At 45.7% G+C, this 25956-nt stretch overlaps 1 protein-coding gene across 1 annotated transcript; it reads right to left on the bottom strand.

Moving 5' to 3' along the window:
• LOC125429093 (keratin, type II cytoskeletal 6A-like) lies at positions 1-25914 on the bottom strand. Its single transcript, XM_048489870.1, has 9 exons — positions 25218-25914; positions 22085-22299; positions 18366-18426; positions 17172-17267; positions 13861-14025; positions 10543-10668; positions 3013-3233; positions 2031-2065; positions 1-1909 (listed from the first exon to the last, which is right to left on the bottom strand). Exons 1-9 carry the CDS (start codon positions 25788-25790, stop codon positions 1608-1610), a joined length of 1794 nt encoding a protein of 597 aa, XP_048345827.1. The 5' UTR covers positions 25791-25914; the 3' UTR covers positions 1-1607.
• Between the last annotated feature and the right edge of the window lie 42 nt (positions 25915-25956).

Here is a 25956-nt window from a genome sequence, read left to right as displayed (position 1 = left end):
TTTAAAAATGACAGTTGCTCTTTATTGGTCATGCAACCTTGCATGGTAGAAAGACAAAGCCATTTGTATGATGCATTAGAAAAATCAGTGTTAAGGTTCAGAAACAACAGTAAACAGAAGCAGTCACCTTTTCCATATTCGCTTTCTCTTCCAAGAAAGAGCCAACTTTTTTTTTTCTTTGCCTATACTGGAAAGGAACGATCCCTGTGCGTGCGGGAACACAGGATGGGAACAGATCTTATCTCAGGTGTTTCAGAAACAGTTTCTTTTGGCAAGGGCACGCTGATCTTGCGGGGCTATAGCTTGATCCAGCCTTCAACGAAATGGCAAAAAGCACGCCCAAACAGGAGAAACAGTTTCCAAAAGCACGTTCTGAGAGTGAGAAAAAATCTTAAAGCCTGCCAATTGGGAAACTCCCATTTTCAAAGCGAAGGCATTGAAAGCTGTTAATTCAGCAAAGAAATTAACTTTAAGTACAAGCGTAAATTCCACTGGCACCCAAGGGGATTAAGGATGTGTTAGAAGTAAATGATCAGGCTTTTTCTGAAAACGGGGTTATTTTCCAGTCACAGAGAAACCAGCAAGCTAGATCCTCTTTGTCATGACATACAGCTGTTGATCAGATAGAGAAGATGTTATCAAGTAGCTGGGTTTTAGAGAAACTGACCACTCAGTCCTAAACACTCAGTTACACTTTTCAAAACTCACAGACTGCAACTGACTTAGAAGGGTACAAGTCTGTTTAGGTTTGCACTGTAATTCAGCTAGAAGACGGCGGTAAATTCCTCTTTATCTTCTGCCTGGTGGAACAGGATATCTAGGAATATGCTGTATCCTTGACCAAAGGGAGACAGTAGCAGCGACTTGCTAGTTGTGGAAGACTGGAAAAATAACTCCATATTACCCCTTGGAGAAGTCCTCTACGTAAGTACAAGGGCTTGTTAAAAGGGGTAGATTGAATGGTTTGTTCACAGATTGGGTTAGATCTAGACTAAACTGGCAATTTCCACTGCTTTTCCCTTCTCACTCAAACAAGGGTGTGATGTTCCTTGGGGGAGGGGAGGGGGGCTATTCCCAAGTAGCACCATTTTGCAGAGATCAGTGGGCTACAGCAGGACAGGGGGAAGACAGGAGGATTTTTCTTCTGATGGAAAATTTAGTCTGGATCCAAGCCACTGGATCATGTACTGTTCTTGGGTCAAGCTTTGCGAAGCTATAAAACAATTTGCGTGGAGAACCCATTCTAACAAAATGTTTTTTCCCCAGATATGTGCCTTTATTTTTCTCTCCCTGATGTATAGAGCTCTTGTTTCGTGTCCTAGATCTGTCTTTAAAGAACAGTAAACATGGTTAACATGATGTGGTTGTTTATCCTCCTATACATAACTGGGTATGGCCAATACACATCTGTAAATCTGATTCTGCCCATAGAAAGCTCTCAGTAGACCAGGGGTCAAACATCTGGATTCATGCGATGACTCCAGCTTCATATGGAAAAGGCGAAAGATCAGAGGGGAAGAACTTTGCCGAGCTATTTACACCTGGATTGGGGAGTTTCACTTGTAAATGGCCGTGTGCTCCCATTGGGGGTGGGAAGTGGTCAACCTTTAATAGACTGCTTTCTTGGTCGAAGTGGTTTTCGATACAATTTTCACACTGGAGCTTCCTCCACCTCCACCCCCAGAGGAGACGCGGCCCCCTCCAGTGCTATAACTGCTCCCGCCTCCCAAACTGACACCACTCCCATAACCAGCCCCAGAGCTGAACCCGCTTCCGCCTCCTATGCTGTAGCCGCCGCTGCCGCCACCGTAGCCGCCGCTGCCGCCACCGAAACCAATGCCGTGTCCTCCTCCCATACCAAGGCCGCTTCCGCCACCGTAGCCGACTCCAGTAGAACTGCTGACCACAGCTGGAAAACATGCATTTAAAAGTTAAGTTTCCTCAGTTCCTTGACAAGAATAATCAGTTTTAGAAATTCCTTTACATTTTTTTTTTAAAAAACCAATCCAAAACAGAGAATTGCTACTTACAGACGCTCACGTTTCCAACGCCTTCACCAAACAATCTGGTAGTGGAAAGAAAGAAAATCCTTTAGAATAGTGGTCTGTTTAATGTAAACAAGAATCTATTTTGAAGCCAGAAGTGTTCTTTTTTTTTTCTCAGGCAAAAGGGATTACCTATACCTTCTCCATCACCAATTAAGGTGAATCTCCTTTCTTAAACTTCCTTTTTAAAAGCATCTTTGTTTTAATCTGGCTAAAGTCATATCTATATCAATGGGCTTCTACATGCAAGTCCCCAAAAGAAGAATTGTACACGCAATCAGATGCTTTGCATGAAGGTTTCTCTGCCCAATCTTGTGTGACGGGTTGCACACAGGAATCCTTGCTGGAAAAGTAGTAATCAGTTGTTTTGATAGGTAACAGTGGAAGAGCTAGGCCCAGGACCCCTCCCAAAATCTTTACTGATCAGCACAAAGGATACCTTGTGTGCACAGTTGAATGAGGGCCTTCATTCTGATCCTTTAAGAAATGATAAAGTATATAAAGTATGTGTGCACGAAGTGCCATCAAGTCACAGCTGACTTATGGCGACCCCAGCAAGGGGCTTTCACAGTGTGAGAAGCAAAGGTGGTTTGCCATTGCCTTCCTCTGGAGAGCCTTCCTTGGTGGTCTCCCTTTCAAGTGTTGGGTCTCCTTTCTTTCATGGACTCCCTTCCAAAATCTGATGAGATCGGGCTATACTATGCCGCCTTTTGTCCCACATGAAGTATAAAATTACACAAATGACAGTAAAGAAAGACCAGGGGAAAATACAGTAGAGTAGAAAGACTAATTAGATAGCAGAGGAGAGAGAAAAGTGAAGTTCTGGAGAAGGAAAACAAATTAACTAAAGATTTGTGGGTTGGGGAATGTAAAAAGAAACGGTTTGATAGGTTACGGGCTCAGCGCCAGTGAAACTACCAAGATTGTTTTTCGCAAGATTGCTTTTCCACCTTGAGTCTCCACCAACCTGCTCTCCTCTCCTTCTAGAAGCTTCCTGTAGGTGGCAATTTCAATATCCAGGGCCAGCTTGACATTCATCAGTTCTTGGTATTCCTTGAGTTGCCGTGCAAGTTCTTGCTTGCACTTCTGCAAAGCTTCCTCCAACTCATTCAGTTTCTGCCTGGCGTCCTTCATGGCGAGTTCTCCACGATCCTCAGCCTCGGCAATAGCTGACTGGAGATTGGCACACTACAAACCAGGGCAAAGGACTTAATGCAACAAATGAAGAGGTTTCGACAGTTTTGTCACAGTCTGATCTTTTCCCTGTCCCAGTGCAATAATTGATCTATTACGTTGGCACGCTGCCCTTCCCCTTGTGGGCTCGGGGTGACTTCTGACAGAATTGAATACAATAAAATTTCAAATTGAAAACAACCCCTGCCCTCATACTAAAACCTCAGATGGCAACTAAAATATCCTATTAAATAACAAATACATTCTCGTCAATTGTGAAAAGGAGGGGAAGAAAGGCAGGAGAGAGGGAGATAATTTGAAGGGAAACCATTGCTGCTTCAACCATTCACCTGGTGGACTAGCTCCATCTTAAATATCTCCTGTGGGTTGGATAAATTGCTGTGAATAATGAGCCGAAGGCCAATAAGTAGGCAAGCCCACGCACATATGAATAATTTTGACTTGAAAACGCTAAGTTATGGATTGGATTTATTTTAACGCTAAGTTATGGATTGGATAAGTGAAACAAATTAAGGCTCAGTGTTGATTTAAGTGTATATCATATATTACAGTTACGCTGGGAATTACAAGGTTGAGAGAATGTGTATAGAATTTGCTGGTCTTTGACTGTAATACATTGAATTGAAAAGAACTGTGAAGAATGATGTGAATAATTCCCTTTAAGCTAACAGAATACACAATTTGGTATATTCCCTTTTCACCCACAACGATCAGGAGCAAATGGAAACAGTGAATGGAGTGATTCTTGTCCTTTCATTAAGTAGCCGGTGTTATTCAACGTTCAGACAGATGTGTTGTCTTCTGAAAAAAAATCAAGATTCTTTCCCCCCAACTCTGCCAAATGATATCAGCTGAATTCTTTGCGGGGGTTCCTGCTTAATTTTGACTTCAGGACCTCTGGAATACATTCAGAATGGAGCCAGTGGAGGCATGCACTGATGTGGTGTAGTGGTTAGAACAGGGGTAGGGAACCTGCGGCTCTCCAGATGTTCAGGAACTACAATTCCCATCAGCCCCTACCAGCATGGCCAATTGGCCATGCTGACAGAACTGATAAGAATTGTGAATTCCTATTTATCAGGCTGGGAATCTAAGGATTAGAACATCAAAATAGGATCTGGGAGATTCGGGTTTGACCCCTTCCCTGCTATGAAAATGTGGGCCAGTCACACCCTCCCAGCCTACCTACCTCACAGGGTGGTTGTGAGGATAAAAAGGAGGAGGAAGAAGAAGAGTTGGGATTTATAACCCTCTTTCCTGTAAGGAGACTCAAAGGGGCTTACAATCTCCTTTCCCTCCCCTCCCCTCCACAAACACCCTGTGAGGTGGGTGGGGCTGGAAGAGCTCCAAAGACCTGTGACTCGCCCAAGGTCACCCAGCTGGCGTGTGTGGGAGTGCACAGGCTAATCTAATTCTCCATTCAAGCCTCCACAGCTCAGGTGGCAGAGCGGGGACTCAAACCCAGTTCTCCTGATTAGAGTGCACCTGCTCTTAACCATTACGGCACTGCTGGTCCTGGAAGAGGAGCTTTCTCTTTTGAGAAAGAGAGTATATCAATGAAGTAAATAAATGAATTAATAAAACGGCTGCAATAGGAAGCACATGAATATGAAGAATGCTTTCTTCCCATCCATCAAAGACAATCCCAGGAGAAAAATCCAAAGTTGATACAGAGGCACAGACATTGTACGGGCATTTGCCGCTACGTAATGGCTCCAATAAGAAAGCAGCTCCATCTAACCTGCACAGAGGCACTTGGGTTGCATTACCTTGCATTTCTCCTCAGGGGTGGGGTTGTGGCTTTGTGGCAGAGCACCTGTTTGCATGCCAAAGGTCCCAAGCTTCATCCAACATCACCAGTTAACCAGAATCAGGTAACAGGTGATGTTGAAAGACTTCTGTCTGAGACCCCGGAGAGCGGCTGCCAGTCATAGATCAATTGTCTGACTCAGCATGAGGTAAACATAAGAACATAAGAACATAAGAACAAGCCAGCTGGATCAGACCAAAGTCCATCTAGTCCAGCTCTCTGCTACTCGCAGTGGCCCACCAGGTGCCTTGGGGAGCTCACATGTAGGATGTGAACGCAATGGCCTTCTGCGGCTGTTGCTCCCGATCACCTGGTCTGTTGAGGCATTTGCAATCTCAGATCAAGGAGGATCCAGATTGGTAGCCATAAATCGACTTCTCCTCCATAAATCTGTCCAAGCCCCTTTTAAAGCTATCCAGGTTAGTGGCCATCACCACCAGGTAGATTCAAATAAGTTACATGGCCCAGGGAAATCACTGCCCTGTTTGTATGGACTGCTGAGTTTCTCTCAGATTCAGCAGGATCCATACTGAGCGGCATACACAGAAAGTAGATCTTCCCATGCAGTGGGATCAAGTATGTTCTCCCACTTTGCCCCACTGCCACACTAGCACAAGTCTCTTACTGCGCACTGTTTCTGGCTCAAAAGAATGCACATGAGCTCCCATGGCACCTGGTGGGCCACTGCGAGTAGCAGAGTGCTGGACTAGATGAACTCTGGTCTGATCCAGCAGGCTAGTTCTTATGTTCTTATGTTCTTATTTTGGCATGGATAATTCCATGGGAATTATTCCAGAAGCCAATATTATATTGGAAGCCGTTTTTTCTCAGTGTCAGCATTTCATGCCTTCTGTATTGCTTACGGTGATGTTAAAGGCAATTAATATTGCATTAATATTCTGAGACTTGGTTGTATTCGAAGGTGGATCTCCTCGGGTGAACTTCTGAGGGTGTGCTCCATTTTACATATTGCTTGTCTGGCATTACAAAGGGAAAAGTGGAGGAGGAGAACCCAGATTTCATCTGCAGTGCCTGAGAGACATTGTAAAGCGAGTAATTGTGGTTTGTTGAAGTCTGTTGCGTAGATGCCCTGCGGCATTTGTACAACCAGAGTTATATTGTCTCTGATATTATCAGATAAAACCTGGTTACACGGTGTGGGGAAGAACATGAAACCACATTTAGAAAAAAATGCAGTTGGATTTTCCCAATGTATACATTCCTTGCTCTTAACTTGAATTTTATCGTCATTTCCAACAGCCCCCCCCTTTACTATTTTGGCAATAGCAGAGGAGGACGGGGGGGGGGGGGTGAGGAAATGACCAGATCATACGGTACCACTGTGCCATAGGCCTGATCAGAAGCAAGTCCTCGTTGCAATTTTGAAACTGCTAAATTCTAATTGAAAATAGCATTGGTGCCTATGGGTTGGCTTCAGCCTGCTGGTGACCTCTCCCCACAACAGACACCTTGTGAGTTAGGTGAGGCTGAGAGAGTTCTGAGAGAGCTGTGACCCGGCAGGCTGTGACCCGGAGCTGAGAGAGCTGTGACCCGGAGGTGGCTGGCCTCCACTCGGGCCAGGGCCTTTTCTGCCTTGGCCCCTGCCTGGTGGAACACTCTCCCTCCAGCTGTCCGGGCCCTGCGGGATCTTGGTGAATTCCGCAGGGCCTGTAAGACTGAGTTGTTCCACCGGGCTTTTGGAGTGCCCAGCCGCTGATTAGGTGCCCCTTCTACTCTATTCCTCCAGTTTTCGGAGTCCCCCTGTCATCTAGGGGACCCACTTTTATCAGTACTGTCTTGTTCCCCCTTTTTTGGGAGGGTTTAATCTGGGGTATTGCTGACGCCATTTTACTGAATTACTGCTGCGTTTTAAATATTTAAACTTTTAAACTTACATTTTAATTTAATGGGGTTTTGTTTGTATACTGTATATGGAATCCATGTTGTACACCGCCCAGAGCCCTTTGGGGATTGGGCGGTATAGAAATCCCATAAATAAATAAAAATTAAAAAAAATAAAATGTGTAGGAGCAGAGAAACAAATCCAGTTCATCAAATACCAGTGGTGGGATTCAAATAATTTAACACCTGGTTGTTTTACAAGCACCATTTTAACAACCGGTTCTGCCAAAGTGGTGTGAACCTGCCGAATCCCACCACTGCATAGACCCCCAAGTGTTTGGTGTGTTCCCATGTCAAAATTATTTGTGCTGGATAAAAAAAAAAGTCTGGGAAGAGGCTTGGCTGAAAAACTTTCTGATTAAGTTGGGTTTTTATTGGTGGGAAGGATTGAGGGAATATTCAAACATGATAGATAAAATAACGTATATGTGTAATTATTCATTAACAATTCATAGAGGTCAACAGAAGTTATTCTATCGTTTGAAAGAGTTGTTGATTATAGAAGTATATAATATAGGGGATTTTATTTTGTACTTTTGCCCCCCCCCCCCTTTAAAAAAAATGTAGATCCAGGCGTGGCTTGGCTTTTAGAGTCAGCTAATTTTGCAGAAAAGAGATAATCTTTTTTCCCAGTACAATATATTGCTTAAACAAAGATTAAACAGAAGAGGAAGTGAATTACACAGCCTTGTTGTGTATCTCTGGTACAGATTGAGTGAGCTGGCCATTTTTTTTTTTTTGGGTGCTGTGTGGTTTCCGGGCTGTATGGCCGTGTTCTAGCAGCATTCTCTCCTGACGTTTCGCCTGCATCTGTGGATCCTCTGAAGATGCCAGCCACAGATGCAGGCGAAACGTCAGGAGAGAATGCTGCTAGAACACGGCCATACAGCCCGGAAACCACACAGCACCCAAGTGATTCCGGCCGTGAAAGCCTTCGACAATACATTGGCCATTTTTTGTTAGAGCTATAGACTTGAGCTACAGTTTTGTTAGAGCTATAGTCTTTCAGTAGAACTGTTGAGCAAAGGAAGGTCTGTTGAGTGTATAAGAACGATGTTCATTCTTTGTCTTTCGCATTGCCTATGCTGACATTAGGGAACATTTATTTATTTATTTATTTATATTTATTTATTTATTAGGTTTATAAACCGCCCTCCCCCGAAGGGCTCAGGGCGGTGAACAGCGTATAAATAGAGCGCATATATCAGATGAAATCTGTCACATAGTTAATACAGGCTCTAATATATATATATATATATATATATATATATATATATATATATATATATATATATATATATATATATAATTAAAATATTATTAAAATTATTAAAATTCAATACAATATTATTAAAAATTATTAAAATTCAATACAAAATTAATAGAAGAAGAAGAGTTTGGATTTATATCCCCCCCTTTCTCTCCTGCAGGAGACTCAAAGGGGCTTACAATCTCCTTGCCCTTCCCCCCTCACAACAAACACCCTGTGAGGTGGGTGGGGCTGAGAGAGTTCCGAGAAGCTGTGACTAGCCCAAGGTCACCCAGCTGGCGTGTGCGGGAGTGTACATGCTAATCTGAATTCCCCAGATAAGCCTCCACAGCTCAGGCGGCAGAGCTGGGAATCAAACCGGGTTCCTCCAGATTAGATGCACGAGCTCTTAACCTCCTACGCCACTGCTGCTCCATACCAAGATGACGCCTACTATCAAGTTCCCTCCAACCCCAAAAGAAAGGATGGTAGTAACATTTAGACAATTATGAAGGGTAGATCTCATCAGTTGGATTACTTTGTGTGAACGTTTCTTGGTGGGAATCACTTTTATGTGCTGCCTGGTAGGGCGGTGCCTAAGGGGAAATGGAGAAGATCCCTGATCTCAATTGCAATGCCCAGGAGGTATTGTAAAGACAAGTCCTTTGTTCTATTCTTATGCATATCTTCCCTTTGGCGCTTATGCAATGAAAACAATATTATCTGGGTGATTATCAGCACAGCGCTCCAGACGAGTCGAAACGGCGCAGCTTGGTGATATGGAAGAAATTATTAAAATCAGATTTAGATTATTAAACCACGCTGTAATGTCTCTTACAGCTTGGTTTCGTTGCTGCAGAATGTTTTAGGGTGATACACTTTTTCCATTCCACTTTTCTTCTCGGTGAGGGCTTAAGTAACTTATAACATTGTTCTCCCAGCCTCTATTTTACCTGTGAGGACTTTCGACGGCATCGTAGGGATTCAGGCCGGGGCCTGCCAGATTCTAATTGAGCTTTCTAATAGGAGCAGCAGTGCCGTAGGAGGTTAAGAGCTCGTGTATCTAATCTGGAGGAACCGGGTTTGATTCCCAGCTCTGCCGCCTGAGCTGTGGAGGCTTATCTGGGGAATTCAGATTAGCCTGTACACTCTCCCACACACGCCAGCTGGGTGACCTGGGGCTAGTCACAGCTTCTCGGAGCTCTCTCAGCCCCACCCACCTCACAGGGTGTTTGTTGGGAGGGGGGAAGGGCAAGGAGATTGTCAGCCCCTTTGAGTCTCCTTACAGGAGAGAAAGGGGGGATATAAATCCAAACTCTTCTTCTTCTTCTTCTTTCTGATAAGCCGCATCTCTTACATAGTGGGTAAAGATTAGTGGCAGAAACTTTTTCTTGACTGAACAATATTAGGCTAGCAGGGAGATGCATGTTTAATTCCTTTTCCAAGGCAACCCCGACCTCACATATAGGGTTGCCAACTTGAAGAGAGGAAGAGGAGTTTCGGTTCATACCCTGCCTTTGTCTCCTGTTAGGAGTGTCAAGGCAGCTTACGAACTCCTTTTCCCTTCCTCTCCCCATAACAGACACCTTGTGAGGTAGGTGGAGCTGAGAGAGTTCTGAGGGAACTGTGACTAGCCCACGGTCAACCAGAAGGCTTCATGACTAGGAGCGGGAAAACAAATCCAGTTCTCAGATAAGAGTCTGCTGCTCATGTGGAGGAGTGGGGACTCAAACCCGGCTCTCCAGGTTTGAGTCCCCCTGTTCCTAACCACTACATTACGATGGTTGGGAAATATCTGGAGGTTCTGAGTGTGGAGCTGGGGGAAGGCAAGGTATGGGGAGGACAGGGACATTAGCAGGGTATACTGCCATATGACGGGGTGTCCAACTCTGGCACTTCAGGGGTTCATGGACTACAATTCCCATCAGCCCCTGCTGGCATGGCCAGTTACAGTCCATGAACATCTGAAGCACCAGAGTTGGACACCCCTGCCATATGGTCCACCATCCAAATCTCCCATTTTGTTCCCTAGGGGAACTGATGTTGGACATCTGGAGATCAACTGTAATGGCAAAAGATCTCCAGCTGTCACCTGGATGTTAGCAACTGTATTCATACAGTGAACTAGCATCTCTGTGAAAGGGGGTTATCCTGGCCTTCTGAGCTGCTGCTGTTCTCTGTGTCTGGGATGTTTCCTTTAAAAAAGACACTTGGCGCTCCCGTGACAAATGGCTGTGACTGTATGGAAGAAAGGGTTGTCCAGCTTACAAATCAGCCAGCACACATCCTAGGCCTCCACATGCAACATGCAATGCAACCAGACACAAAGGCAGCATCGGTACCTGTTTCTTCATGGCATCTATTTCACTTCGCAGCCTCTGGATCACCCGGTTAAGCTCTGAGATTTCTGTCTTTGTGTTGCGGAGGTCGTCTCCGTGTCTCCCAGCCGAGACCTGCAGCTCTTCATACTGATGTTCAGGAACAAGCAGGCAGAGAATGCAAAACATATGGTTATCACGATGCGGAAAAGGAAATTCAGCTGGTATAAAGATATTAGGGAAGAAGTGGGGACTGTTGATTGTGAGTTCTTAGAGCCCACTCAAACGACTGTCACTGTGATGGGTGGCACAGTCTCCATCTCCTCCAGAGCACAAACACACACTGTAGCCCTTAAAGCATGGCTGTGTGCCAAGAGCAGTGTCCAGAGAGAAGTGTATGTTTTGTCTCACTGGTACAGTGTTCCCAAATGCCACACTTGACTTTTCACCAATGAACTGCATTGCAGGCGTTCACTTATCTGGGACAATACTTTTAGTGCACCTGCTACAACCTTTCCCTGCTTCTGATGACCCTCAACACTGAGAATTTTCCATTTCTGTCCACACGGTCCCGTCTTTGGTTCTGCGTCTTGGTCATGCCTGAGTGGGGTGGAATCTTGATAACTGGCTGATTCCAGCTGCCAGAATTGGCCGAAGTCCCAAAGGTTCAGGTTTCCAACACTGATCTTAGAAATTTCTGGAGACTTGGGGGTGGTCCCTAGGGAGGGCCCAATTTGGGGAGGGGAGGGAGCTCAGTGGGGATGTGATGTCACTCTAGGACTTCCATTTCACCTGGACTCTATAGTATACCTTAGGGTCCATTCTTCATAGCTGTTATTTCATCCAGGGGGATGGAGCTCTGTAATTCAGAGATCATTTGTAATTCTGGAAGATCTCCATGTCCCACCTTGACATGGGTCATCTTGACCCACACGTAACAACAAATCAGTATGGTCATATGCCACTCTGCACATATTTTGCAGGGCCTCTTTTTCTTTATCGGTAACATTGAGGCTGCTGCAGCTGAAGGCAGGAAGGAGACGGAAGCTGTATGGCAACATTTCCATTGGAAAGACTCATAAGACTGGGCTGTCTCTTCATGGTTGGATGTACTACTATGTGGAGGGGGACAGTGGTTCTTCCTGAGATCAGATGAGATAGCCTTCCAGGCCAATCTGCTGGTCATCCCCGCCCCCTCTATGATGCGGCTGGCCTCCACCAGGGCCAGGGCTTTCACGGCCCTGGCCCCTGCCTGGTGGAATGCTCTCCCTCCAGCTGTCCGGGCCCTGCGGGACCTTAATGAGTTCCGCAGGGCCTGTAAGACTGAGCTATCCCGCCGGGCCTTTGGGGAGACCAGCTGCTGATGTGGGGGCCCAAAACATTCTGAGAAACACTCTGAGACCCACTGTCCCTCTTTCTAAGAAGAGTTTTAATAGCTGGATGCCATCTGTTTTCAATCTGAATTAGTTTTGATCATTGAATGCTGCATTTTAAGTCTTAATTTAATTTTGTATGTTGTTTTTATGGTTTGTGGATGTTGTACACCGCCCTGAGCCCTTCGGGGGAGGGCGGTATAAAAATGAAATAATTAATAAATAAATAAATAAATTGGGAAGTTTGGAAGTTGGAAGTGACTGTGTTGGATCCCATCTATAATTTCTGTGCATGGAAAGGCTTCTACAACTTTCCTACTTCCTCCCTCTGTCTGTAGCCCAAAAGGCTTCTCACAGTGATATTCCCAGGGGAACAGCTTGTGAGGCTGAGAATTCTGCTATGGGAAAAGGGTAAGGGTAAAACAGAACCTTTGTTCCATCCACAGAAACGTTATGCCGGCTTCAATTGAGTGCCTGTAGGAATTCCAGTGCAAATGAAATAACTTCTAGCAAGATAAGCAAAAGCTCTGAGGAATCCACGCAAAGCAAAGCTTCCCACTATAAACAGTGATTGGGCCTTAAGGGCCCTACTAGAGATTTTCTGGCCAAATCTTCTTCCCAGATGTGGTTGCTGCTAGAAGGTGAACCTCCTGAAACTGACCTCACCTTAGGAGCACCAACAGCGCAAAGCTAAGACATTTGTCAGCCTCAAACAGAAAATCAAACTGTCCCCCCCACACACATACTGCCAGTCAAAATGCTGGAAATATGTTAAAGAGCAGCAAGTTAATGACACCCTTATGGTCCCTTCCACACCTGCAAAATAAGTGCACTTTCAATCCACTTTCACAACTGTTTGCAAGTGGATTTTGCAATCCTGCACGGTGAAATCCAGTTGCAAAGTGGATTGAAAGTGGATTGAAAGTGCATTTTTTGTGCATGTGCGGAAGGGGCCTATGCCTCCTGCCTGAGCCAGCCATTTCGTTCCGTCTAATAGTAGGGAAAGTTCTGAATAGCAAGAGAAAGGCAGATGACAAGATGATCCAGTCATGACTGGTTCACCACTCAAGTGGCTACTTGAGGAAATCCTATTGAGTAGGTCAGCACAGGTAAAAGTCCAAGCTCCTATACCAGGGGTCCCCAAACTTTTTAAACAGGGGGCCAGTTCACTGTCCCTCAGACTGTTGGAGGGCCGGACTAAAAAAAAACTATGACCAAATTCCTATGCACAAATGATTGTAAAATGTTTGATTTCACCTTTCAGCCTTTCTGTCATGGTCTATTTTTAGAACAGTGACCAAAGTATGTCAAGTACAGGGTGGGCTCCAAATATTGTTGGGGAGGCTGGGGAATACCTTCCCCTGTAAAAAAAAAAAGCAGAACTTTCCCAATGAAGCATTCCATCTAACCCAGGATCAGGTATCTTCCTGGGTTCTTTCCTCCCTAGCAGCCAGCAAGCGATTCGCCAGCCTGGCTGATGCCAATGGGAGTGAGGCGGAACAGAAAGCCTGAGAGCAACACATGGAGTAGCTGAGAGGGAAGGGCGGAGCAGGCATTGCCACATGTAAGGTTTCCAACTCTGGGTCAGAAAATGCATGGAGATTTGGGGGTGCCATCATGTAACTGCAATCAACGGCCGTTGGGGCCGGTTCCTCCTCTCCCTCGAGCCTCCACTGCACATGAATGGAGCCATCGCCGCCATGCATGGTGGGCCGGATAAATGCCTTCAGGGGGCCACATTTGGCCCCCGGGCCGTAGTTTGGGGACCCCTGTCCTATACCTATATCCACTCACTCACTCACTCACTCACTCACTCACTCACTCACTCACTCACTCACTCACTCACTCACTCACTCACTCACTCACTCACTCACTCACTCACTCAAAATATGTTAACCTATGTTTCATTTGATTGGGATTTTTGTGGTTACTAGAAGTCTCTGGTCAATTTATTGGCGTAGCTATTTACCTTGGACTGATACCATGATTCCGCTTCACTTCGGCTCCTGTTCGCAATGTCTTCATACTGTGCTTTGACTTCAGCAATGATGCTGTTCAGGTCCAGGCTTCTGTTGTTGTCCATCGATAACACCACAGAGGTGTCCGATACCTGCTGCTGCATCTGAGATAATTCCTGCAGGGAAGACAACATTTGACTCCATTCATGTGTATAGGGCAGCAGCAGCTGAAGGCACATCCAGAAATAGTATTGCTGAAAATGATCTCAGGAAATGAACATCTAGATTGGATATGCCCTCAACGTTTTCTGGAGCTGATTTTGTTGGTTGGAGGACCTTGAAGCCCTGAGCTGGATAGCCTAGGATAGCCCCGTTTTCTCAGATCACATTAGCTAAGCAGGCTCAACCCTGGTTAATACTTGGATGAAGACCACCAAGGAAATCTTGGGTTGCTACCCAGATGATGATGAAGAGTTTGGATTTATACCCCCCTCTGAATGTCCCCCAATCCAAGTTTTTCCACCAAATAATGGGAGCTCCAAACTTACGCTGTCCTGTGTCTAGAACTGGGGCAAAACACCCTGGAACATAAAGCTTGGCTTAGAGCCTTCAGATTTTGGCTCCGCCTTCACTACCTGCCATCCGAACGCTCCCTTGTCTCATTGACACTACAGGACACACAGGCTAACCCCTGGTTTTCTCTAATCGAGAGAAATATTATTCCCATCGGCCTGCCTATTGAATCACTCTACCTAATGTCCTATTCAGAAGCGTACAATAGGCTCAGAGATCGGCTTTTAGATCTAGAATTTGCACATTTACATCTAGCAGCCAAACGAACCTGCTCTCCAACACAACTACGAATTCCATTTGAGCAGAGACGCATGGCCTATTACCTTCATACCTTAACGAACCCACGCGCAAGGAGAGCCCTTACCATTGCGCGTTTTAACGTTATGCCCTCTGCCCTATTAAAGGGTAGGCTCAGCAATTTAGATAAATCCTCAAGGTTATGCAGTTGCAAACTCAATGTGGTTGAAACTCTGACTCACCACCCTTGCACTGCACCAGATTTGATAACATCAGATCTAAATATACCAACTTACATTTTTTCTTCCAATCTGGGCTGCCTGATCTGACTAGGTTATCTCTATTGTTAAACAACTCGGACCCCGGTCTTTGTGAAGAGATCGCCAATTTCATTGCGGAGATAGTTGAGAGTTCCCAGTAAAACGTATTTGTTGTGCTCCCCGTGGGGCCTTTTATCTATCATGTATTCATGCAATTGTTCCCGATTTATGTAACTCTTTCTGACTATGCCAATAAGGGCTTATGTATGTATGTATGATTTATACTCTGCCTTTCTGTCCTGTAAGGATGCCTATAAACTCCTTCCCTTCCTCTCCCCACAACAAGACACCTTGTGAGGTAGGTGGAGTTGAAAGAGTTCTGAGAGAACAGTGACTAGCCCAAGGTCACCCAGCAGGAATGTAGAAGTGTGAAAACAAATCTGGTTCACCAGGCAAGGGTCCACCACTGATGTGGAGGAGTGGGGAATCAAACCCAGTTCTCCAGATTGGAGTCCACCTGCTCTTGACCACTACACTCCAGTTGCAGGGAATGGCAAGCCACCTTGGTCTCTTTCCTTGAAGTCACCATATCTTTGCTACAATGTGACAATAAAGTGGAGGGGGTTTTAAGAAGGAGGAAATGATTGTTTGGGAAGTTATTAGTTAACACTATTGTTTTAAAAATAATTTTAAATTTTTTTTAAAACAACTATACACCAAAATTGTACTTTAAAAACAGAACGTATTGGACTTGTCCAAACTAGTGACAGGTGTTGTCATATAGACAACTATACCAACCCAACAAGAGGGAGCTTGAGCTGGAAGCTGTTTTCCACCCATGGAGCCAGCACAGCTAGACATCTCCACCCAAACTGCAATGCTCATTAAGCCTCATTAAACTGATTGTCTTTTGATGTGCATCTCCAGCCACTGGTTACATTTCCCCTGACACATTTGCATTGTGTCTCAGAAATGGATGTTGCTCAAGGAGGTCTGCTTGTACTGCAATAATATGGAGCCCTTTGGTTTTAGGACGGTCTCCAAAACCCAAGCTCTTGCTTTGATCTTCGTCAAAGACTTCTTTGGAATGTTTGTACTTTGAATCTTTGATTTCTCACATGTTGTTGGCACAGGTTATAGAACTTGGCCTTTCTGAAACCCGCAACCTAGTCTTCAATTCAAATGCAATGGAATACATTGGACAAAGGAAGGAGTCCATGCTGAAGCCTTTATGCTATTTGAAAGCAGATTCTTACACTGACGAAACTTAAATGTCTCTTGATCTTCCATGCATGGTCTCCATGGTGTTACTGGGGAATATTATGATTACTTAACTCAGAGGTTGAAAGGTAAAGTGAAACTGAACAGATGCAATTTATTGTGAGCGTTTCTCAGTTGGAGTGATTAATATGACTCAGGTTGCCTGCCAAGGAAGAAAGTGGATTTTCCACTCTTGGCAGTCCTCAAGTTCAGACTAGACATTGTCCCAAAGAAGATGCTTTATTTAAATACAGTTTTACTTGTCTTGATCCGGTAATAGCTGGAGGAGATCGGGCTTACATTGCACAAGATGTGATAATTGATGTCACTAAGTCTCAACTTGCCTTAACATCCATTTGTCTCATTAAGTGAAAGGTGGGTGTAGAGGGGAAAACTCACTGAGAAATGTGGCATGTCCAAAGGGGGGAAAATAGGATCTGAAATGTCCTACAGAGTATATCTCAAGAGCTAGTGTGGTATAGCCTTTACGGCATTGGGCTCAGATGAGGGTGACTGAGCTCAGATCCCTGCTTGCTAAGAAACTCACGGGCTGACCTTCGGCTAGTCCAGGGGTCTGCAACCTGCGGCTCTCCAGATGTTCATGGACTACAAATCCCATCAGCCCCTCCCAGCATGGCCAATTGGCAGGGGCTGATGGGATTTGTAGTCCATGAACATCTGGAGAACCGCAGTTTGCAGACTCCTGGGCTAGTCATTCCTTTTTAGCCTAACCTGCTTCACAGCAGAGTTGCAAAGACAGAAAAGAGAACCGTGTACACTGTCTGGAGCAACTTGGTGGAAAGACCTAGCTCTCTGGTTTGCAGGTGAGATGTCCCAGGCTCAATCCAGTTGTCAGGCCTGGGAAGACCTCTATCTGACCACTTGAGAGGTGCTGTCAGTCAGACTACCCATTACTGGCTCAGTGCTCTGAGTTCATATGTCAGTTTCAGCTCTAGTGAGAAGATTTGAGATCCCTCAGTCAATATGCTTACCGCTTCATATAGTGCTCTCAAGAATTCGATTTCATCATTCAGTGAGTCTGATTTGCCTCCCAGTTCAATCTTGTTCATATAGGCACTGTCGACATCCTGCAAAAAAAAAAAAGAATAGGGAAAATAATTTGTATTGTGAAGGGTGCTTTCCCCTCTTCCCGGCCCCACAACATAGCCTGATCTTGAGGGAAGGCAGCAGAGTATAGCCTGATCTCGTCTGATCTCAGAAGCTAAGTAGGACCAGCCTTTGAAGGGAAACCACCAAGAAAGACTCTGCTGAGGAAGGCAATGGGAAACCACTTCTGTTTTTCATTTGCCTTGAAAGTTTCTTGCAGGAGTCGCCATAAGTCAGTTGTAACTTGACAACTCTTTACACACACACACAACAATGTTGCTCACATTAACTATTTGCTACGGTTATACAGTGCCTACCTCTGCCAGCAACCTTTGGGTTCACGGTCAACCAAAGTCAAATAACCTGTGGGTGATTCATTGAGAGATGCTGTAGTTTTGTTATTGATTGCCAGATGGAGTGACAACTGAAGGCTGTGGCAACCTATGGGAGTCAAATCAATTGTTTGCCCATTTCCTCGCCCCCTATCCCTTGTTCTGTGTTAGGTGCCACTCTAACAAACTCTGTGTTTTGTGGTGGAGTGTTGATGCTGTATGCTGTTGTGATGCCTGGGCTCTGTTGGTGGGTTTTCAGTCTGGTCTGTGGAGAGGTGTATAGGAATGGCACTTTTGATGAGTCCATTTGGACTAAACTATTGATAAGACTCTGAATGGCTGCTGTATCTATCTGTTTTTTATGGACAATTGTTTTATTGTTTTATTGTATTTTGGAATGCCAATAAAGGCTTGTCTATGTACACACACACACACACACACACGCACACAAGTCCAACCATTCATGTTATCCGTTGAAGAATCCAGTATTCCAAATGCTGGTTGGCTCTTGTTTCTAAGCTGCGGTTGTGATACATGAGAACTGAGGGATTTGGGGGATGTTTAGGGGTCAGAGCTTAGCATGAGAGTGGAAGGATAATCAGCGCTTGGAGTTGAGGCATTTGGCTATCATGGTACATCGGAGACACTGTGGAGTAGCAGGTAATTCAGAACTATCCGTTTCTGGGGGTTTGAGCCACTGATTTAACCTAATACCAAGAAGCCGATTCTTACCAAACTAATTCTTACCTTCTTTAGCACCACAAATTCATTCTCTGCACCTGTTCGCTTGTTAATCTCGTCTTCATATCTGTGGGAACAACCAAGAATCAAGACTGCATCAGTATGCTTCAACTCAGGAACCGATCACAGAAAGAAGAGACAAGTCGTGTAGCCAAGTCGTTCCAACCAGTGCATTGGTTTTCCGTCTGCTTTTCATGGGGTGTTCTCCCAAGAAAACTAGTCTGTGGAGATTGGATGCCTCATCTCCATGTATACCTTTTGAAAATCAATCTCATTTCACTTCCAGATTGTTAGAACTTGTAGAAACCCCATGCATGTTGCATAGTCTACCATTAGGACTGCTGGATGGATTTCATGGGCAACTGTAATTAAAGCCAGTGGTCCACAGTGGTTAGACTGTTAAGACTAGGACCAAATCCTAGTCTATAGGTCCAAATCCACAGGCAGAGCGGAAGCTCACTAGATCAGGGGTCTGCAACCTGCGGCTCTCCAGATGTTCAGGGACTACAATTCCCATCAGCACCTGCCAGCACAGCCAATTGGCATGCTGGCAGGGGCTGATGGGAATTGTAGTCCATGAACATCTGGAGAGCCGCAGGTTGCAGACCCCTGCACTAGATGGTTTTCAGCCAACCATTTTTTCTCTCCCAGTCTAACCTGCCTCTTAGGATTGTAGCGAGCACAAAATGAAGAAACTGATGACCCTTTGAAGGATGGAGAGATAAAAAAATAGGTTACATAATGATCACATGACAGTCTGACCAACAGCAGTTTCTCTTAGGTGTGAGATATTTACTGTCACCGATAGCATGTGACTTGAGTCGACTTGCTTCAGCAATGTGGAAATATCTGTTCTGCTGGAAGCATCATTTTTAAGTGAGTACATGGCCTGTGGTAAGGTTCCATGGGTTGAGGGGACTGGAAAATGATTGGCCTTGTTTGGTGGTTGACAGGGGTTGGGTTACATTATCTTTTGATTTCTACCTACTTCATGAACAAATTTCAAGGACTCCTTTCCACTAAGTGGAAGCAGCAGCGGTGTAGTGGTTAAGGGCAGGTGCACTCTAATCTGGAGGAACCAGGTTTGATTCTCCGCTCTGCCGCCTGAGCTGCGGAGGCTTCTCTGGGGAATTCAGATTAGCCTGTGCACTCCCACACATGCCAGCTGGGTGTCCTTGGGCTAGTCACCGTTTTTTGGAGCTCTCTCAGTCCCACCCACCTCACAGGGTGTTTGTTGCGAGGGGGGAAGGGCAAGGAGATTGTAAGTCCCTTTGAGTCTCCTACAGGAGAGAAAGGGGGGATGTAAATCCAAACTCTTCTAAGTCTTTTTCCACCAGAGAAGGTCTTTCTTAACTTAAAGAAGATTTAGCAGAAAGGAGTCACTGGAACCAACTGATCCTAATCAGAAGACATTGAACCCAATGATCAATTTCCATTAGCCCGTATGGGTACATCACAAGAAGCATTAGTAAAAAATAGTAGCAGGGGCTGCTTCCTGTCTTATATTTTTTTAGATACACAATTAAAAGGCAATGTGCAAATAAGATATATTTAGAAACACGTATATAAATGTTGCTACTTATCAAATGTACGCTTGGGGACAAACCCACGTTGGCTGCCATGAAATTGATCAAAGATCCCTGACAATCATTATGTGCTGTACCTTATGATTCTTGACAAATGTATTTTTCTTTTATGTACACTGAGAGCATATGCACCGGAGACAAATTCCTTGTGTGTCCAATCACACTTGGCCAATAAAGATTCTATTCTATTCTATTCTACAAGTACTGGCTGCAAGATCCCTGCTGGCTTGTAGATCCCTACAAGTACTGGCTGCAACTGTTGTAAGACTGGGGGGTTGGGTCCAACCGGCTTTTCTGCAGGGGGAAAAAGGAGGAGGGAGGGATCCCCTTTGACCACCAAAAATCTATACCCGAGCTTGTGGGATCTACAAGGATAAAAGCCATGTGGGACGGTGGTGGTAATAAGGAGATAAATTATGTGAGACCAGCTGACCGGTTCTAACTCTATATTTGCCAAAGCTTATACAGGTAGCGCTCCTGCTGCCACAGATGTAATCCGTGCTTCTGTAGCTAAGCTTGGCAAAAAGGACTTGTTACTTTAGACGCAAGCTTTCATGAAATTTCATAACTTCAGGGCCGTTCAACCTATCAAACTGACAGGGTGGTGCCGGCATCCACGCGAAGAAAAGACTGGAAGGATTTGTGTCTGGCAGGTTCTTTGTAAGCACTTGGCCCTGTACTCATTTTGCTCCCCCGCAGCTGGCTTCCAACACAATGTGGAATAGTTAGTGGTAGGAAGGAGCTCGGAAGACTCCTCCATGCAGTGGCGTTCCTGCCTAGGGACAGGGGGTACCCTATGTCCCCGGGCGCCCCCCATTTGGTCACGTGGGGGGGCGCCAACATTTCAGGGTCGTTTATGTGTTTTTAAATGTTTTCAGTGTTTTTTTCACGTTACGGCCTGCAGGGGGCGCATTTTTAAGGCTAGCGGCACCAAACTTTCAGGGTACCATCCAGAGACGGCCCTGATGATACTACCCAAATTTTGTGATTTTTGGTTCAGGGGCAGCAAAGTTATGGACCCCCAAAGGGGGTGCCCCATCCCCATTGTTTTCAATGGGAGCTAACCTGAGATGGGGGCTACCCATTTGAGGGCTCCATGGATATCTGTGCAGCAGTGCAACGCTTTGAGCAGAAGTTTAAAAAAAAATGTCTGTTTCTCTAATGTTTTAAGTGCTGTCCTGGCTAGCCCAGGTAAGCCTGATCTCATCAGATCTTGGAATCTAAGTAGAGTTGGCCCTGGTTAGTATTTGAATGGGAGACCTCCGAGGAATCCCAGGGGTCACGACCTAGAGGCAGGCAATGGCAAACCACCCCTGAATGCCTCTTGCCTTAAAATCCCTCAGGGGTTGCTATGTCAACAACAACAACAAAAATCAGTGTCGGGAGCAGAAGTCAAGAAATGCCTGTTGCTGTAATTCCGTGATACCCTGGGGTGCCGTGAACGTGTCCCAGGGGTACCGCGGCAATGCTACCGGCCCCCCTCACTTTTGCAGTGTCTCCCACTGGCACTAGCAAGGATATGGAGCTGGCCCAGGGGGCAGGGCCTGCCGCAAGGTCAGCAGCCCCTTCCCACCCCCCACCCCTGTGCTTCCCTTCACCCTGGGAGGGGAAGGTGGGGGTGGCAAGCCGGGGAACTGGGAGGGGAAGTGGGGGGGGGATGGCAGGGGTACCGTGAGATATGAAGAGTGAGGTCAAGGGTACCGTGATGTCGAAAAGGTTGGAAAACACTGCTGTAATGTTTTAAGTACCCAAGCATGTATTGTGGCCATGATCTCCTCCAAGACTTGACCAGCACTTTGGTCAGTCTATCTGGATCAATTCAAGCAGGACAAGGTGTAGATTTCATTTTTTCCCCAGACAATAAGGTGGTCACTTCACTTGCTGCCAAATCAAAGGGATGCAAGACAAGGCAGGTTTTCCACCGATCAACAAAATGTTTATTTTCCCCTCATTTTAGAGATGGCTAGAATGTGCCAGCCAGTTTATATATGCCCAGTCGTACCTATCTAAGGATTCAGTTTTACTTGGGAGAGCACCTTAGATGGGGCACGAGTAAAATTGGGCTGTATATTCAGCAAGAAATGCACCTATGCTAAAAGAATGATCTCCTCCATCCTAGGATAGACCAAAGATGCTTACTTGTTCTTGAAGTCTTCCACCATATCTTGCATGTTCCTCAGTTCTGCGTCCAGTCTTCCCCGTTCCCCTTGTAGACCATCAAGTTGCCTCCTAAGATTATTCACATAGACATCAAAGAGGGGCTCCATGCTGCTTCGTCGAACAGTTGTTCCCTGTTCTTGTAACAGCGCCCATTTGGTTTCAAGGACTTTATTCTGTTGTTCCAGGAATCGGACCTGCCAGGAAGAATAGGGAAAGGGTGGGTAATATTGGATGACAAACGGCACATCCACTGGAAGGAAAAGGATGCTGGCTGAAGTTTGTGGCGTAGGAGGTTAAGAGCTCCTGTATCTAATCTGGAGGAACCGGGTTTGATTCCCAGCTCTGCCGCCTGAGCTGTGGAGGCTTCTCTGGGGAATTCAGATTAGCCTGGGCACTCCCCCACACGCCAGCTGGGTGACCTTGGGCTAGTCACAGCTTCTCGGAGCTCTCTCAGCCCCTCCCACCTCACAGGGTGTTTGTTGTGAGGGGGGAAGGGCAAGGAGATTGTCAGCCCCTTTGAGCCTCCTGCAGGAGAGAAAGGGGGGATATAAATCCAAACTCTTCTTCTTCTCTTCTATAATAAGACAGAGAGAGAGGGAGGGAGGGAGGGAGGGAGGGAGGGAGGAATGCATGGTACAGCTCTTCCATACAACCATAGTTTTCATCTCCAGCTGAAAGGTAATTTACAAACATCTATTTGCAATCTAGATTGCAACCTCCTGGGGACAGAGACTTGTCTTTTGCATCTCTTCCTCTGTAAATTGCCATGTGTATTAATGGCAGTATGCATTACAGTGTGGAGTAGTGGTTAAGAGCTTTTGGATTCTGACCCGGAGAATCCCGGCTTCGATTCCCCACTCCTCCACCCTTCGAGTAGCAGAGGCTTTATCTGGCAAACCCCAGATGTGTTTCTGCACTCCTCATGTTCCTGCCGGGCATCCTTCCTCGGAACCCTCTCTGTTCCCACCCTGCCCCGCCCAAGATGACTATTGCTTGCGGTGAGAGTAGCGCAGTGAGCTTCAGGCTTCACCTCGAAAGCCCCCGGCTGTGAGAAAAAAGGGTGGGCATGTAAATCCCAAACTCTTCTTCTTCCAAAACTAATGGCCGAGGAAAGCATGTAATGCATGACAAAACCATGGAGAGTATCACAGGAGAACAGTATTATATAGAAAATGAGAGAACGTAGCGTGGAGCTCTGAAAAGTGCTCAGGGATACTGAAGTAAAGTCCTTCATTTTAGTGATTCCCTTTGTAATGAGCCACGGTGAGCCTTCACAAAACATAGTCCAAAGCGGGTCCTGATTTAACGCTTTGCTAACAGGCCCACCTGTTCTGTGTCGGGAGTCCCAGCCAAATTTGGTCAGTGGGAGCAGCAAATAAGCTGCCGCCTCCCAGCACCAGGTTACATTGACCGCTATACGCATGCCTCTTTAAAACGGCTTCCTCCCTGTTGCATGTTATTTATTCCATTTTAAAATTTCTCCCTTCCTCCAAGAAGAGGCACCCCATTGTACTGGCTTCCCTGAATGTCGACTACGTCACAAAGAGGAGCTGGTTCTATCATTCAAACTTCTTAGTTAATAAACTATTAACTAATAGTATATTTAAAACAAACAATGAACACCCTCTATCTTCGATATAGAGACAGAAAAAGTCTACCTTTTTTGGATGAAACAATTTTCTTATTCTCATACTTGGTTGATTCACCGATTGTAGACTTAGAAGCAACTGCAGTTTCCACATTTCGTTGCATTTCATAAATGAAGTACCCGCTCCTGGCTTCTCTTCTCTCTTTTTTGAAGGAGAGACATCCCTACTTCCCTGCCATGGGTTGTTTCTTGGTTGGAAAATCGCACATACTCTCGTGTTCTGTTCTTTCTCGTAAGGACGCTTAATTGAGAATCCCCATACTTTATGTTTGTTCGTCTCTATATTCCTACTGAAAATATCAGGGATTTTTTTTTTTGCATTCTTGAACAACATTTAACAAGCAGTGAACTAATCCCAGTCTTCATTTCTGCCCATGTGGTGACTTGTGTGTCATCCATTATACCAGTGATGGCGAACCTTTTCGAAACCGAGTGCCCAAATTGCAACCGAAAACCCATTTATTTATTGCAAAGTGCCAACACGTACCATTTACCCTAAATGGTTTTGTGCTTTCAGTTAACAAAAAATTGTTGTCTCCAAGCGCAAGCATTACTTGGAAGTAAGTAAGTTTAAGTGGTAGCTGGGTGTTTCGGTTTCGTTACCAATCATGCAACTCTTCCAATGGGTGAATCACAACCCTAGGAGGGTTTACTCAGAAGAAAGCCCCATTGCCGGCAACCGAGCTTTCTCCCAGGTAAAGGATCACACTTTTCTTCTTTGCATGAATATCAGTGGGGTTTAACAGTGCTTAACAGGGTTACCTACACTACTTCCCCAAAATTAGGTCTTAGGTTTAATGCTAATAATCGAGCTCAGTGGCCCAGGCCAGCCTAGATATGTGTGTGTGTGTGTGTGTGTGGAGGTGACTCTGTTTGTGCGTGCCCACAGAGAGGGCTCTGAGTGCCACCTCTGGCACCCGTGTCATAGGTTCGTCATCACTGCATTATACCAAAATACAAGGATGTTCATTTCTATATTGCTGGAAGCCACTCGTTTTCCAGACTGCCTTAGGCTGAGCCAGATCATTAATGTATCAAGATCAGCATTGGCCATTCGGTCAATGGGTCTCCCCAGCAGAGATTTTTTTTAATCCTATCTCTTACTACCAGAACATTTTAGAGGCAGAGATGCTGAGGACTGAACCCAGTACCTTCTGCAGGCAAAGGAGATGCTCTGCCATGGAGTCATGAGACATTATGTCGGAATGTTACACAGCCAACCTTGCCACAAAGACTAACATGACATAACAGTTGCAGGTACATCACCAATTTCAGGGAGGAAGAAAAGGACTGGTGGTGCATTCTTACCTATGCCTACGTCTGATGCAGCATCCAGCAGGAGCAAGCGCTTTTTGCATGTTGTAAATTATCACAAAGGGAAGAGGAAGGAGGGACTGACTGTCCAGTGGGTCCATGCAGATTTGGTAAAGCTCAGAATATTCAAGAAGGCATTTGTCTACTCACCTTGTCAATGAAGGAAGCAAATTTGTTGTTGAGTGTCTTGATCTGCTCCCTCTCTTGGGTGCGTACTTTCTGAATCTCTGGGTCAATCTCCAGGTGCAGTGGTTGCAGGAGATTCTGGTTGATGGTCACCTCTTGGATGCCACCAGGTGGGACAACAGGAAACCCTGGTCCGCCTCTTCCACCAAAACACGGAGATGCGACTGCAAACCCAGCTCCGGGACCTCCGAACCCTGATCCAAAACCAAAGCCCACGCCACCTGCTCCACCTGCTCCGCCACCAAAACCATAGCCAGCCCCTCCACCGGCGCCGTATCCGCCACCATAACCTGCTCGGTAACCTCCACCATAGGAGATGCGTCTGTTTGCACCTAGGTTGTACATGCTGCGACTGCCAAAGCCACCACCGGCTCCATATCCCCCACCACCTCCTCCAACTCGAGCGCTTCCAGTCCGAGCCACAGAGAACGAGCTAAAACTTGATCTCCCGCTGCCGCCACCACCAACGATGGCAGAACCAGAGGAGAAGCCCCGGTTGCCTCCTCCAGAGGATGTTCTATAGGAGATACGACTCATGGTGGTGGTGGTGGTGTTCAGAGAGAAGGGGAAAAAATGCAAGGAAAGGTTTCAGCTACAAGCAGAGCTTCAGGGAAAGAGCAGAGACTGAAGGAGGCAAAACCCCTCTGATCTGAAGGAGCGGGAAATCTCCCCTTTTATGCGCTTGGGGGGAAAAAACCTGGCA

The sequence above is a fragment of the Sphaerodactylus townsendi genome, linkage group LG03, assembly GCF_021028975.2.
Source record: "Sphaerodactylus townsendi isolate TG3544 linkage group LG03, MPM_Stown_v2.3, whole genome shotgun sequence".
Lineage (NCBI taxonomy): Eukaryota > Metazoa > Chordata > Lepidosauria > Squamata > Sphaerodactylidae > Sphaerodactylus > Sphaerodactylus townsendi.
This window is presented reverse-complemented; position numbering and strand designations above follow the sequence as displayed.